The 12,339-nt window shown below is 48.2% G+C and overlaps 1 protein-coding gene and 1 long non-coding RNA gene across 2 annotated transcripts in view; one reads left to right on the top strand and one right to left on the bottom strand.

Annotated features, from left to right (window-relative positions):
• LOC308663138 overlaps positions 1–12,339 on the top strand; it is an 861,733-nt gene that overhangs the window by 663,102 nt on the left and 186,292 nt on the right. The window lies entirely within an intron of this gene.
• On the bottom strand, positions 1,167–7,822 carry IER3IP1 (immediate early response 3 interacting protein 1). Its single transcript, XM_081319732.1, has 3 exons — positions 7,692–7,822; positions 3,291–3,392; positions 1,167–1,410 (listed from the first exon to the last, which is right to left on the bottom strand). Exons 1-3 carry the CDS (start codon positions 7,780–7,782, stop codon positions 1,355–1,357), a joined length of 249 nt encoding a protein of 82 aa, XP_081175858.1. The 5' UTR covers positions 7,783–7,822; the 3' UTR covers positions 1,167–1,354.

The raw sequence follows: 12,339 nt of genomic DNA, 5'->3' as shown, positions 1-12,339 counted from the left end.
ATTTTTCCTTTTATTGCAATGGCAGATTTTCTTTTCCTTCTCTTGTAAACTGCTCTGGGGTCCTTGGGGAGAAAAAGCAATACAGAAGCAGTCATTATGATACCAGATGAACATCAAAGTGCTACTAAGCCATGATTCCCTGTGGTCAAGTCTGTGAATAATGGCAGAAAGAAGGAAAGAAACACAGCCTATTGTGGTCAGTCAGACTCAAAAGTTTTGATGTGAGATTAACTTGGCATGGGATTCAGCTGGTTCACACCGGTTTGGCAGAACTGGTAGGTAATTTTTTTTGTTGACTTTGGTGAACCGGCTGAAGTGCTAGCTCTTTTTTGCAAGGCCCAGAACGGCCCGCCGGAAGTGCATGGACACCGCTTCCGGAAGTCCGTTCTGGGCCTCGGAGGCGGCCTTCCAGGCCCAGAACAGACTGCCAGAAGTGCGTGGATGCCGCTTCTGGTAGTCCGTTCTTGGCCTTGGAGGCCTGGAGGCTTCCAGGGCCCAGAACGGCCCACTGGAAGTGCGTGGACACCGATTCTGGAAGTCTGTTCTGGGCCTCGGAGGGCCGGGGGAGGCTTCCAGGGCCAAGAACGGCCCAGCGGACATGCATGGATGCTGCTTCCGGAAGTCTGTTCTGGGCCTCAGAGGCAGCCTTCCAGGCCCAGAACAGACTGCCAGAAGTGCATGGATGCCACTCCCGGAAGTCCGTTCTGGGCCTTGGAGGCCTCCCCTGGACTTCCAGAAGCAGCATCCACAGAGAACCGGTTGTTCACATATCCGAACCCCACCACTGCTTATGACCCAGTCTGGAATCCCAATGGTTGGCTCCCCTTCTGCGGTCTTGTGACCAAACTGTGTGTGCTTGGTAATATGGCCATTGCGTTTACGGCGGCTTGCAGCACCCTGCCATCGCCGGACTGCATTTTATGATTACAGTACTTACTTCCTTCCGGTTTTTGACAAAACTGCCTCCTTAGTGAACTACTGGTTTTGCAACCTTCGCTTAACCATCACCACAAAACAAGTTGTAGAATTGGGTTGGGGATGATATATATAAACACTAAATCATTTTTTTTGGGGGGGAGGGAACCCTCAGCCCAAAGCGTAAAAGAATGTAAGAATAGCACCTTTAGACTATTGCTACAATACGTAGAGGGGGGAAAAAAACCTGGTTGAATTTAATTATTGGATTTAATGAACTGGAGTGGATATGAAGCAATATATTAAATATAAATGGCATCTTTATTGAGACAAATATGCAGCTTCTTCAGAAGCTCTCCTCCGATTGGATCCCAAGTGCAAGCCGGTCTTCAGTCTGTTTGCTTCAGACGCCGCTTTTCCAGATTTTCTGAAGACAATTTCAACCGAATAATAACAACAGCACAATTGTCACCGTGTTCACTCCAATTAATGGCACTGGGGAAAAAAAAGAAAGAAAAGGGTCATTTCAAACAACAGCCTACTGTATTAAACTCAAAAGAATTCACTTCAAAAAAAAGTCTTCCTACATTGCTTTTGACCCTGCGATGCTGCCACCGTTGTGAATGCACGCTAGTTGCCAAGTGCCTGGATTTTGATCCCCTGACCGTGGGGATGCTGCAAGTCATAAATGTGAGGACCGGTCGTAAGGCACTTTTTCCAGTGCTGCTTTAACGGTTGCCAAATGAATAGCTGCCACATTGAAGACTATCTTAATGGCTTCTCTTCCGATAATAAGTTATCTGTATCTGTGTTTATATTCTTTCTTGCTTTTCAAACATACGTTACCCAGCTCAGTGGGAGCTAAATCATGTGGACAAATAAACGCAACAATTGCTGCAAATATCAAGGTCACGTTTCAAGCCTGATTCAAGCCTCTGTATGTATGTATGTATGTATGTATGTATTATCTATCTAATCTATCTCTGTCGTGTCTATATCTACTTATCTTTGTATCTGTCAAGTCTATCTGTCTGTCTTCTATCTATCACTGTCTTCTATCATCTATCCACCCATATCTATCATCTATATATCCATCTCTCTCTCTATCATGTATATCTAACTTCATGTATTGATCATCTATATCATCTATCCAGCCATATCTATCATCCATCTCTCTCTCTATCATGTATATCTAACCATGTATCTATCATCCATATCATCATCCCTATCTATCTATCTATCTATCTATCTATCTATCTATCTACCATATCTATCATCCATCTCTCTCTATCATGTATATCTAACCATGTCTCTATCATCTATATCATCATCCCTATCTATCTATCTATCTATCTATCTATCTATCTATCTATCTATCTATCTATCTATCTATCTATCTATCTATCTATCTATCTATCTATCTATCTATCTTCCATATCTATCATCCATCTCTATCATGTATATCTAACCATGTATCTATCATCTATATCATCATCCATATCTATCTATCTATCTATCTATCTATCTATCTATCTATCTATCTATCTATCTATCTATCTATCTATCTATCTATCTATCTATCCATCTATCATCCATATATCATCCATCTCTCTATCATGTATATCTAACTTCATGTATCTATCATCCATACCATACCATACCATACCATACCACACCACACCACACCACACCACACCACACCACACCATACCATTACCTACCTACCTATCTATCTAAAGCCAGTTTGGTGTCAATGTCAGTCACTGGGCTAGAATTAGGAAGTCTGTGGATTTTAGTCCTGCCTTAAAGCATGAAGGCTGACCTTGGGCCACCCCACCCCCTTCCCCCCCACTCAGCCCAGCAAATTTTTCCCCAAAAAACTCTACCAAGAAAATTGCATGGATTCATCCTGGCCCTTCCCAGGAGCCAATACTGATTCCAAGGAGCAAAAACAAAAATGTTACAGGTAAGTCCTCGACTTAGAAGCACAACCGAGCCTCAGATTTCTGTTGGTAAGCGAGACGGCTGTTAAGCGAGTTTTGCCCCATGGACTCTGCTTGTCAGAAGGTCGCAAAACGTGATCCTGTAACCCCAAGGACACCGCAACCGCCCTGAGTCCTTCGGGAGAAGGGCGGTATATAAATAAAATTATTATTATTATTATTATAAATAGGAACGGGTTGCCGGGCATCCCAATTTTGATCACGTGAAAGGGGGATGCTGAAAAGGTCATAGGTCACTTTTTTTCAGCGACGTTGAAAAGTTCGAATGGTCACTGAATGGAATGGCTGTAAGTCGAGGATTACCCTGTACTTGGGAAGGCAATTCTTCCCCCGACTGTTTTGTACCAATGGTAGGTATTAATTTCATCTTACCTCGCATAACTGTCCGAACAGATCGGATCAGGTTCATTAACTGCCCTTTAATCCCAGGCTCTTCTCCAAATCCTCCGATACCTTGATCCGTTCCCCAGCCAACTGCACGGAGAAGTTTTATTTTGGTTAAAGCAAACGGTTAAGATAAACAAAGCAGCGATGCAAAGCAAGTAATCTCTCTTAGAAGGAAAGGCCCATTTCGAACCCAAACCTGATGAACAGATTCCTCCTTTTTTTTTTTAAACGTCAAAGGAATGAACAAAATGAACAGCAATGAAGACGCAAAATGAAGCATAACATTCATAATGGCCAAAGAGCAGGATTTCTAGGAATCGGAAAAGCGGCAGAAAATTGGTTTTTCATGGAAAACTGATCGGAGGAAATTAAAATGCCAAATGATCCAATCGTTACTGAGAAGCATCAGTGTTTAAATCTGATACCAGAAAGCTCTTAAATCTTGAACGCAGTAGTAATTGCTAGAATACAGAATGGAGTGGAGTGGAGTGGAGTAGAATAACAAGAGTTGGAAGGGACCTTGGAGGTCATCTAGTCCAACCCCCTGCTCAGGCAGGAAACCCTCTACCAATTCAGACAAATGGTTGTCCGGTCTCTTCTTAAAAACCTCCAGTGTTGGAACATTCACGGCTTCTGGAGGCAGGTTGTTCCACTGGTTAATTGTTCTCAAGGTCAGGAAATTCCTCCTTAGTTCCAGGTTGCTTCTCTCCTTGATGAGTTTCCATCTGTTGCTTCTTGATCTGCTTTCAGGCGCTTTGGAGAAGAGCTTGACTCCCTCTTCTTTGGGGCAGCCCCTGAGATACTGGCACATTGCTATCATGTCCCCCCTTGTCCTTCTCTTCATTAAACTAGACATTCCCAATGCCAGCAACCATTCTTCATATATTTCAGCCTCCAGTGCCTGACAATTGTTCTCATTGTCAGGAACCAGCTGCCTGTGGAGCTTAGGACCGCCCCTGACCTCCATTCATTCCGCCGGGACCTGAAGACCTGGCTCTTCGAGCTCTCCGGCCCAGGCTGAGAATTTTTAACTGGGGTTTTTATTTTTAGGGATAATTTAATCTTTTTTTAATTGCTTTTTTAACTTTTGTATTTTGTATTGGTTTGATTTTAAAATACCCTGTAAACCGCCCTGAGTCCTTCGGGAAAGGGCGGTATATAAATCTAACAAAATAAATAAATAAATAAATAAATTTCTCCTTAGTTCTAGGTTGCTTCTCTCCTTGCTGAGTTTCCATCTGTGGCTTCTGGTCCTGTCTTCACGCGATTTGGACAATAGGGAGACCCCCTCTTCTTCCTTGTGGCAATCCCTGAGATATTGGAAGACTGCTATCATGTCACCCTTGGTCCTTCTCTTCATTAAACTGGACATACCCAATTCCAGCAGCCGTTCCTTGTATGTTTTAGCCTCCAATTCCCCTGATCATCTTCGTTGCTCTTCTCTGCACTCTTTCTAGAGTCCCAGCACCTTCCGGCGCGATCTAAAGACTTACCTCTTCGAACAAGCTGGCCTGGCCTGATGGGATGGGGTTGGGTTTTATTAATGTGTTTTAACTTTTCTTATTGTGTTTTAACTTATTGTAAGAGTTGTGGGCATTCTGTTTAATCTTTTTTAATTTTTGTATTTTGTCTTTTAACATGCATTGCCCTGTTCACCGCCCTGAGTCCTTCGGGAGAAGGGCGGTATACAAATAAAATAAATAAATAAATAAATAAATGTCACCCTTGGTCCTTCTCTTCATGACCCATAACTCCCTGCCAGTTGACAAGTGCCTGAATTTCGATCACATGACCGTGAGGATGCTGCAACAGCCGTAATCATGAAAACTGGTCATAAGTTACTTTTTTCAGTACCTTCGACTGTCAAGTTGAAGCCAGCCTGTACTAAAAACCAGTGTGTGGGAACTAGTAAGTATAGGTATTCCTTGATTTACAATTTACAATTATTCATTTAGATCAGGGGTCTTCAAATGTGGCCCTTTTATGACTTGTGGACTTCAACTCCCAGAATTCCTCAGCCAGGTACGCTGGCTGAGGAATTCTGGGAGTTGAAGTCCACAAGTCATAAAAGGGCCAAGTTTGAAGACCCCTGATTTAGATGATCCAAGGCCTGGAGACTAAAACATAGGAAGAACGGCTGCGGGACTTGGGTTTGGCTAGTCTAAAGAAAAGAAGAAATAGGGGGGACATGATAGCAGCGTTCCAGTATTTGAGGGGCTGCCACAAAGAAGAGGGTGTGTGTGTCAAACTATTCACCAGAGCACCAGAGGGCAGGACGAGAAACAATGGTTGGAAACTGACCAAAGAGAGATGCAACCTGGAATTAAGGAGAATTCTTCCTGACAGTGAGGACAATCATCCAGTGGAACAACCTGCCTGCAGAAGTTGTAAATACTCCAACACTGGAAGTTTTCAAGAAGAGACTAGACAGCCATTTGTCTGAGATGGTATAAGGTACGGTGCTCTCTGAGTTTGGTTGCTGGCTTGCAGACATTTCATCATCAATATTCGTTAATACCAATAACAGAATATTGACAGCTCAGGGTTGAAATGAGAAACTCCTTGGTGCTCTCTGAACTTGGGTTTTCTTGCAAACATCTCATGACCCAGCAAGGTAACCTCATCAGTGCCGAGTGGGCTTTGGAATGAGGAGTGGGGGAGGAGGAGGAGGGGGGCGACTGTGGAGGTCCTCGGTGCTCTCTGAGCCTGGTGGTTTTCTTGGAGACAACTCCTGGTCCAGCTAAGCGACATCATCAGTATTGAGAAGAGAGTGGGTTTTGGGAGGGGGAGGACTGCAGGGTCCTTGGCGCTAGGTGAACATTTTTTTAGAGTAGTTTAGAGCCGGGAAGGGACCTTGGAGGTCTTCTAGTCCAGCCCCCTGCTCAAGTAGGAGAGCCTATATGTCTCCATGTCCGCTCTCTTCTTGCAGACGTCTCATGGACCAACAAGCCAACGTCATCAGTGCTGGGAAGGGAGGGGGGTTCTGGGGGGGGGGTCCCTGGTGCTCCCTAAACTTTTTTTTTGCAAACGTCTCGTGACGTCATCAGCAGACACCCCCCCACATACACACTCATTTCAACCCGGAGCTATTCTCCAATTATGTATTTCCTGCATCAGCTTAACCAACCCCTCCCCCACCTTAACCGGAAGTGACGACCCCTCTCTCCTCCCCCCGTACCCGGAAGTGGGGACCCCCTCCCCCCACTGTACCCGGAAGTGGGGACCCCTCCCCCCACTGTACCCGGAAGTGGGGACCCCCTCCCCCCACTGTACCCGGAAGTGGGGACCCCTCCCCCCACTGTACCCGGAAGTGGGGACCCCCTCCCCCCACTGTACCCGGAAGTGGAAACCCCCTCTCCCCCCACTGTACCCGGAAGCGGTGACCCCCTCCCCCCACCGTACCCGGAAGTGGGGACCCCCTCCCCACCATTGTACCCAGAAGTGGAAACCCCCTCTCCCCCACTGTACCCGGAAGTGGAAACCCCCTCTCCCCCCACTGTACCCGGAAGCGGTGACCCCCTCCCCCCACCGTACCCGGAAGTGGGGACCCCCTCCCCACCATTGTACCCAGAAGTGGAAACCCCCTCTCCCCCACTGTACCCGGAAGTGGAAACCCCCTCTCCCCCCACTGTACCCGGAAGTGGTGACCCCCTCCCCCCACTGTACCCGGAAGCGGGGACCCCCTCTCCCCCACTGTTCCCGGAAGTGGTGACCCCCCTCCCCACCATTGTACCCGGAAGTGGAAACCCCCTCTCCCCCACTTTACCCGGAAGTGGTGACCCCCTCCCCCCACTGTACCCGGAAGCGGGGACCCCCTCTCCCCCACTGTTCCCGGAAGTGGTGACCCCCCTCCCCACCATTGTACCCGGAAGTGGAAACCCCCTCTCCCCCACTTTACCCGGAAGTGGTGACCCCCTCCCCCCACTGTACCCGGAAGCGGGGACCCCCTCTCCCCCACTGTTCCCGGAAGTGGTGACCCCCCTCCCCACCATTGTACCCGGAAGTGGAAACCCCCTCTCCCCCACTGTACCCGGAAGTGGAAACCTCCTCTCCCCCACTGTACCCGGAAGTGGTGACCCCCTCCCCCACTGTACCCGGAAGTGGGGACCCCCTCCCCCCACTGTACCCGGAAGTGGGGACCCCCCTCCCCACCATTGTACCCGGAAGTGGAAACCCCCTCTCCCCCACTGTACCCGGAAGTGGAAACCTCCTCTCCCCCACTGTACCCGGAAGTGGTGACCCCCTCCCCCACTGTACCCGGAAGTGGGGACCCCCCTCCCCCCACCGTACCCAGAAGTGGAAACCCCCTCCCCCACTGTACCCGAAAGTGGGGACCCCCCTCTCCCCCCGCCCTCCGCCTGCGGGGGGGCCTTGCGGCGGACTCACTCCTGCGGAGGAAGCGCTCCTCGTGCAGCACCGCGATGGCGTTGACGAAGAGCAGCGCGGCCTGCAGCAGCGCGTACAGCGTGAACGCCATTCCGGCAGCGCCCGCGCCGCCGCCGGCTTGCTTTGCGCAGGCGCGGGGGCGACGGGGAGGGGGCGGGGCGGACGCAGTCTCCGCCCCGCCGCCGCCGCCGGCTTGCTTTGCGCACGCGCGGGGACGCGCCCCCGAACGTGGCGGCGGCGGCGCCGAGGCAACGTCACAGAGGCAGGGGGCGGGCCCGAGCAGCTACGCCCTCCCCCTTCCGTGCACGCGCGAGAGAGGGCGGGGGGGGGAAGGAAAAACGTCGCCTCCATCCTATTTTGCTTCTCCAACCTGGCGCCCTCGGGTGACGGGCGACTAGCACACCCATCATCCGCTTCTGGCGCCGCAGGAGGACGCTCGGAGGGGGTGGAGGCTCGACTTCTACCCCGTAAAGCGAGTGAAAAGGCTCTTTATTTGGGGGGGGGCGGTGTCCTTAGATCCAGAACCTTTGCTTTGTGGGAGGGGAAGACTTTATTTTAGACCTTTTCCCGCCCTTTTTTGAAAGTTTGGAGTGCTTTGGGGTAAAATGCCCCCCAAATCCGCTTTGCAGACCTGCCCTGCAATGGTATAGGTAGCCACCAGGGGGCAGCAAGCGCTGCTCTGCTAATTCTCTAGCCTGCCCCTAGTGGCCCCTGGCGGTGATTGCAGCCTCTGGTTAAAAGGCTCCCTTGCAGCCTTCATGCTTTTGTCTGAACTGGATTCCTGCTTTTTATCCCACTTTCTGGTTTTGCCCAAGACAACCCACCGTAAATTTACCCAAACAGTAAGAGGACCCACCTCCAAAAACTTATATTTAGCATTTGGTAGAAACAGAGAGATCAACCCTGACTGCTCTTTAGAAGGCCAGATCCTGAAGCTAAAACTCAAATACTTTGGCCACCTAATGAGAAGGAAGGACTCACTGGAGAAGAGCCAAATGCTGGGAAAGATTGAGGGCGAGAGAAGAAGGGGACGACAGAGAATGAGGTGGCTGGATGGAGTCCCTGAAGCAGGAGGCGTGAGCTTAAATGGACTCCAGAAGATGGTAGAGGACAGGAAGGCCTGGAGGAACATTGTCCATAGGGTCGCGATGGGTCGGACACGACTTCGCAACTAACAACAACAACAAGAAACAGAAATGGTTCATTCCCGGCCAAAAAGTTATGGTCAACTCCGTCATCCAGATCCTGGTTGTCCAAAAGGTGCTTTTCCAAGAGGCAACTGGACTTTGTTTTTCTTGAAGACGTTTCGCTTCTCATCCAAGAAGCTTCTTCAGTTCAGAAGCTTCTTGAATGAGAAGCAAAATGTTAGAACAATTAACCTGTGGAACTCCTTGCCTCCAGAAGCTGTGAATGCTCCAAAACTGGAAGCTTTTAAGAAGAGACTGGATAGCCATTTGTCTGATGACTAGATGACCTCCAAGGTCCCTTCCAACATTATTATTGTTGGGCATATGATTAAGCCTACCTGGTTGGGTTGGAAATATAGAAGCCATGATGTATGGTATCACTTTAAATGTGATGATTGGCCAAGGGTGTGTTTGCCTCCCAACGGCCATAAGAGGGAGCTAGGGATGTAGTTTTTCTCTCTCTGCTCTCACTATTTTTTCACTGTTAGTTACTCTGTTACTGCTATTGTTGGTTTGCTACTGTGTTAAACCTGAACAACTGTGTTTTGACCTTTGGACCGGTAAGAAGACTTTGTATTTGGAATACTCCCTGGACTGTTACTATTGTTTATCTGTTCTTTACACACCTGGACTGTTTATTTTTGTTTGTTTATTGTTTGTTTATTTTGACTGTGCTTTGTATTACACCACAAAGTAAAGTATTTTTGTTTTTTCACACCTCAGTGTATCTGTGTGGTTACTGTGTGAACTTTGCTGCTCTCAGTACCTTTTTTGTCTGTGCACCTTCTTGTTAGCTCACGATTTCTGCACAACTCCTGACAATTATTATTATTATTATTATTATTATTATTATTATTATTATTATTATTATTATTATTATTATTATTATTATTATTAATTACCATTGGCATTGACAAATTCACCATTAGTCAATTACAAAAGGCGCCCTTACAAGGAACTGTTTCCATTCTGCGACGAGATCTGTAATACCATCAAACATCCACATCTGCCTATCCCAGGTCCTTGGTAAGGCCTCGATAGGTAGACAAAAATGCCAAATCCAGGCTGAACATCTGGCTGACTGTGCGATGATCATCAATAATAATAATAAAATTGGAAGGGACCTTGGAGGTCTTCTAATCCAACCCCTTGCTCAGGCAGAAAACCCTATACCATTTCAGACAAATGGCTGTCCAGTCTCTTCTTAAAAATTTCCAGTGTTGGAGCATTCACAACTTCTGGAGGCAGGTTGTTCCACTGGTCAATTGTTCTCCCTGTCAGGAAATTTCTGCTTAGCTCTAGGTTGCTTCTCTCCTTGATTACTTTCCACTGCTTCTTGTCCTGCCTTCAGGTGCTTTGGAGAACAGCTTGACTTCCTCTTCTTTGGGGCAGCCCCTGAGATATTGGAAGACTGCTATCATGTCCCCCATCGTCCTTCTCTTCATTAAACTAATTCCAGCAACTGTTCCTTATATGTTTTAGCCTCCAGACCTCTAATCATCTTTGTTGCTCTTCTCTGACTCTTTCTAGAGTCTCAACATCTTTTTTACATTGTGATGACCAAAACTGGATGCAGGATTCCAGGTGTGGCCTTACCAAGGCCTTGTAAAGTGGTATTAACAATTCACGTGATCTTGATTCTGTCCCTCTGTTAATGCATCCTAGCACTGTGTTGGCTTTTTTGGCAGCTGGCTGATATTTAAGGGATTGTCCACTAGGATGCGGTGGCTCAGTGGGTTAGGACGCTGAGCCTGTCGATCAGAAGGTCGGCAGTTTGGCGGGTTGAATCCCGAGTGCCGCGTAACAGAGTGAGTGCCTGTTACTCGTCCCAGCTTCTGCCAACCTAGCAGTTCGAAAGCACGTAAAAATGCAAGTAGAAAAATAGGGACCACTACGGTGGGAAGGTAACAGCGTTCGGTGCACCTTTCGCGTCTAGTCATGCTGGCCACATGACCATGGAGACGTCCTCGGACAAGCGCTGGCTCTTTGGCTTTGAAACGGAGATGAGCACCGGCCCCTAGAGTCGGAAACGACTAGCACACATGTGCGGGGGAACCTTTACCTTTACCACTAGGACATCGAAATCCCTTCTTCTGGGTCTTGCGAGATGTAGCTCCTTAAGGGATGGGACCCCGCAACATTCCTTGCCTCCCCACTCTGGATGTGACCAGCAAGGGACGGTCCCTCAAATAACCTGGTCCCAAGCCATGGAGGGCTTTAAAGGTGACAACCAGCACCTTGAATTGCACCCGGAATCAAATCAGCAACCAATGTAGCTCCCGTAGGAGAGGTGACCCATGCACACACCCAGGTCTGCACAAAAGCATGCAGACCACTGCATTTTGCCCCGCCTGGAGCTTCCGGATGGTTTTCAAGGCAGCCCCATGTAGAGCACATTGCAATAGTCAAGGCTTGCAATAGACAAATTTCCTCCATGGTGATCTGTTCCTAATCTGGTCCTTCAGGTCTTCCAATGATGTACCCACCATCGCTGTACTGAAGTCCATCCTTCTTGCTGGTGGTTGTCCTCTTCTTCCCTTGCCTTCTACCTTCCCCAAAATTAGGGCCTCCTGCGGCAAGCTGGCCTTTAACATGTGTCCAAATGGGGTCATTTGAGCCTCGTCCTTTCAGCCTTGAGTGAGAAGTCTGTTTACCTAATCTACTTAGAGATTTTGTGGCCATCCCACGTTAACGTTAAATTTCTGATCTAGGTGATATACCTACATACCTACACACATGCACGCATACTCGTTAGACTAGGAATATCCTGGGTTTTGCATTGCCATCTGAGAATTCCCAAAAGGGTTAGAATAGAATAGAGTTGGAAGGGGCCTTAGAGGTCATCTAGTCCAACCCCCTGCTCAGGAAGGAAACCCTGGCTGTCCAGTCTCTTCTTAATAACTTCCAGTGTTGGAGCATTCACAGCTTCCGGAGGCAGGTTGTTCCACTGGTTCATTGTCCTCACTTTCAGGAAGTTTCTCCTTAGTTCTAAGCTGCTTCTCTCCTTAGTCCGTTTCCAACCATTGTTTCTTGTCCTGCCTTCTGGTGCTTTGGTGAATAGTTTGACCTCTTCTTCTTTGTGGCAGCCCCTCAGATACTGGAATCCTGCTATCCTGTCCCCCCTCGCTCTTCTTTTCTCTAGAATGGCCATTCCCAAGTCCTGCAGCCGTTCTTCATATCTTTTAGTCTCCAGGTCTTTGATCAAGCCCAGATTACAGACGGTCCGCAACTTGCAACCATTTGTTTAGTGAATGTCTGAAGGTGCAACAGCGCTGAAAAAAGGGACTCATGACCAGGTTTCAAACTTAATGACCCCTGCAGCATCCTCGTGGCCACGTGACCAGAATCCAGAGGCTTGGCAACTGACTCATATTTATGACGGTTGCGGTGTCCTGGGGTCACGTGGTCCCCTTTTACGATCTGACAAGAAAAGTCGATGGGGAAGCCGGATTCATTTAACA

The sequence above is a fragment of the Vipera berus genome, assembly GCF_964194415.1.
Source record: "Vipera berus genome assembly, chromosome: 2".
Lineage (NCBI taxonomy): Eukaryota > Metazoa > Chordata > Lepidosauria > Squamata > Viperidae > Vipera > Vipera berus.
The sequence above is the reverse complement of the archived record's forward strand: the minus strand, read 5'-3'. Positions and strand labels throughout refer to the sequence as shown.

Bases quoted from the DNA above. Each gene is read 5' to 3' on its own strand.
- IER3IP1 (XM_081319732.1), bottom strand. From the start codon at position 7,782: ATGGCGTTCACGCTGTACGCGCTGCTGCAGGCCGCGCTGCTCTTCGTC. The intron at 3,393-7,691 runs GTGAGTCCGCCG...TTCTCCGTGCAG, and splicing joins GGAGCGCTTCCTCCGCAGGA to TTGGCTGGGGAACGGATCAA. The intron at 1,411-3,290 runs GTAAGATGAAAT...TTTTTTCCCCAG, and splicing joins TGTTCGGACAGTTATGCGAG to TGCCATTAATTGGAGTGAAC.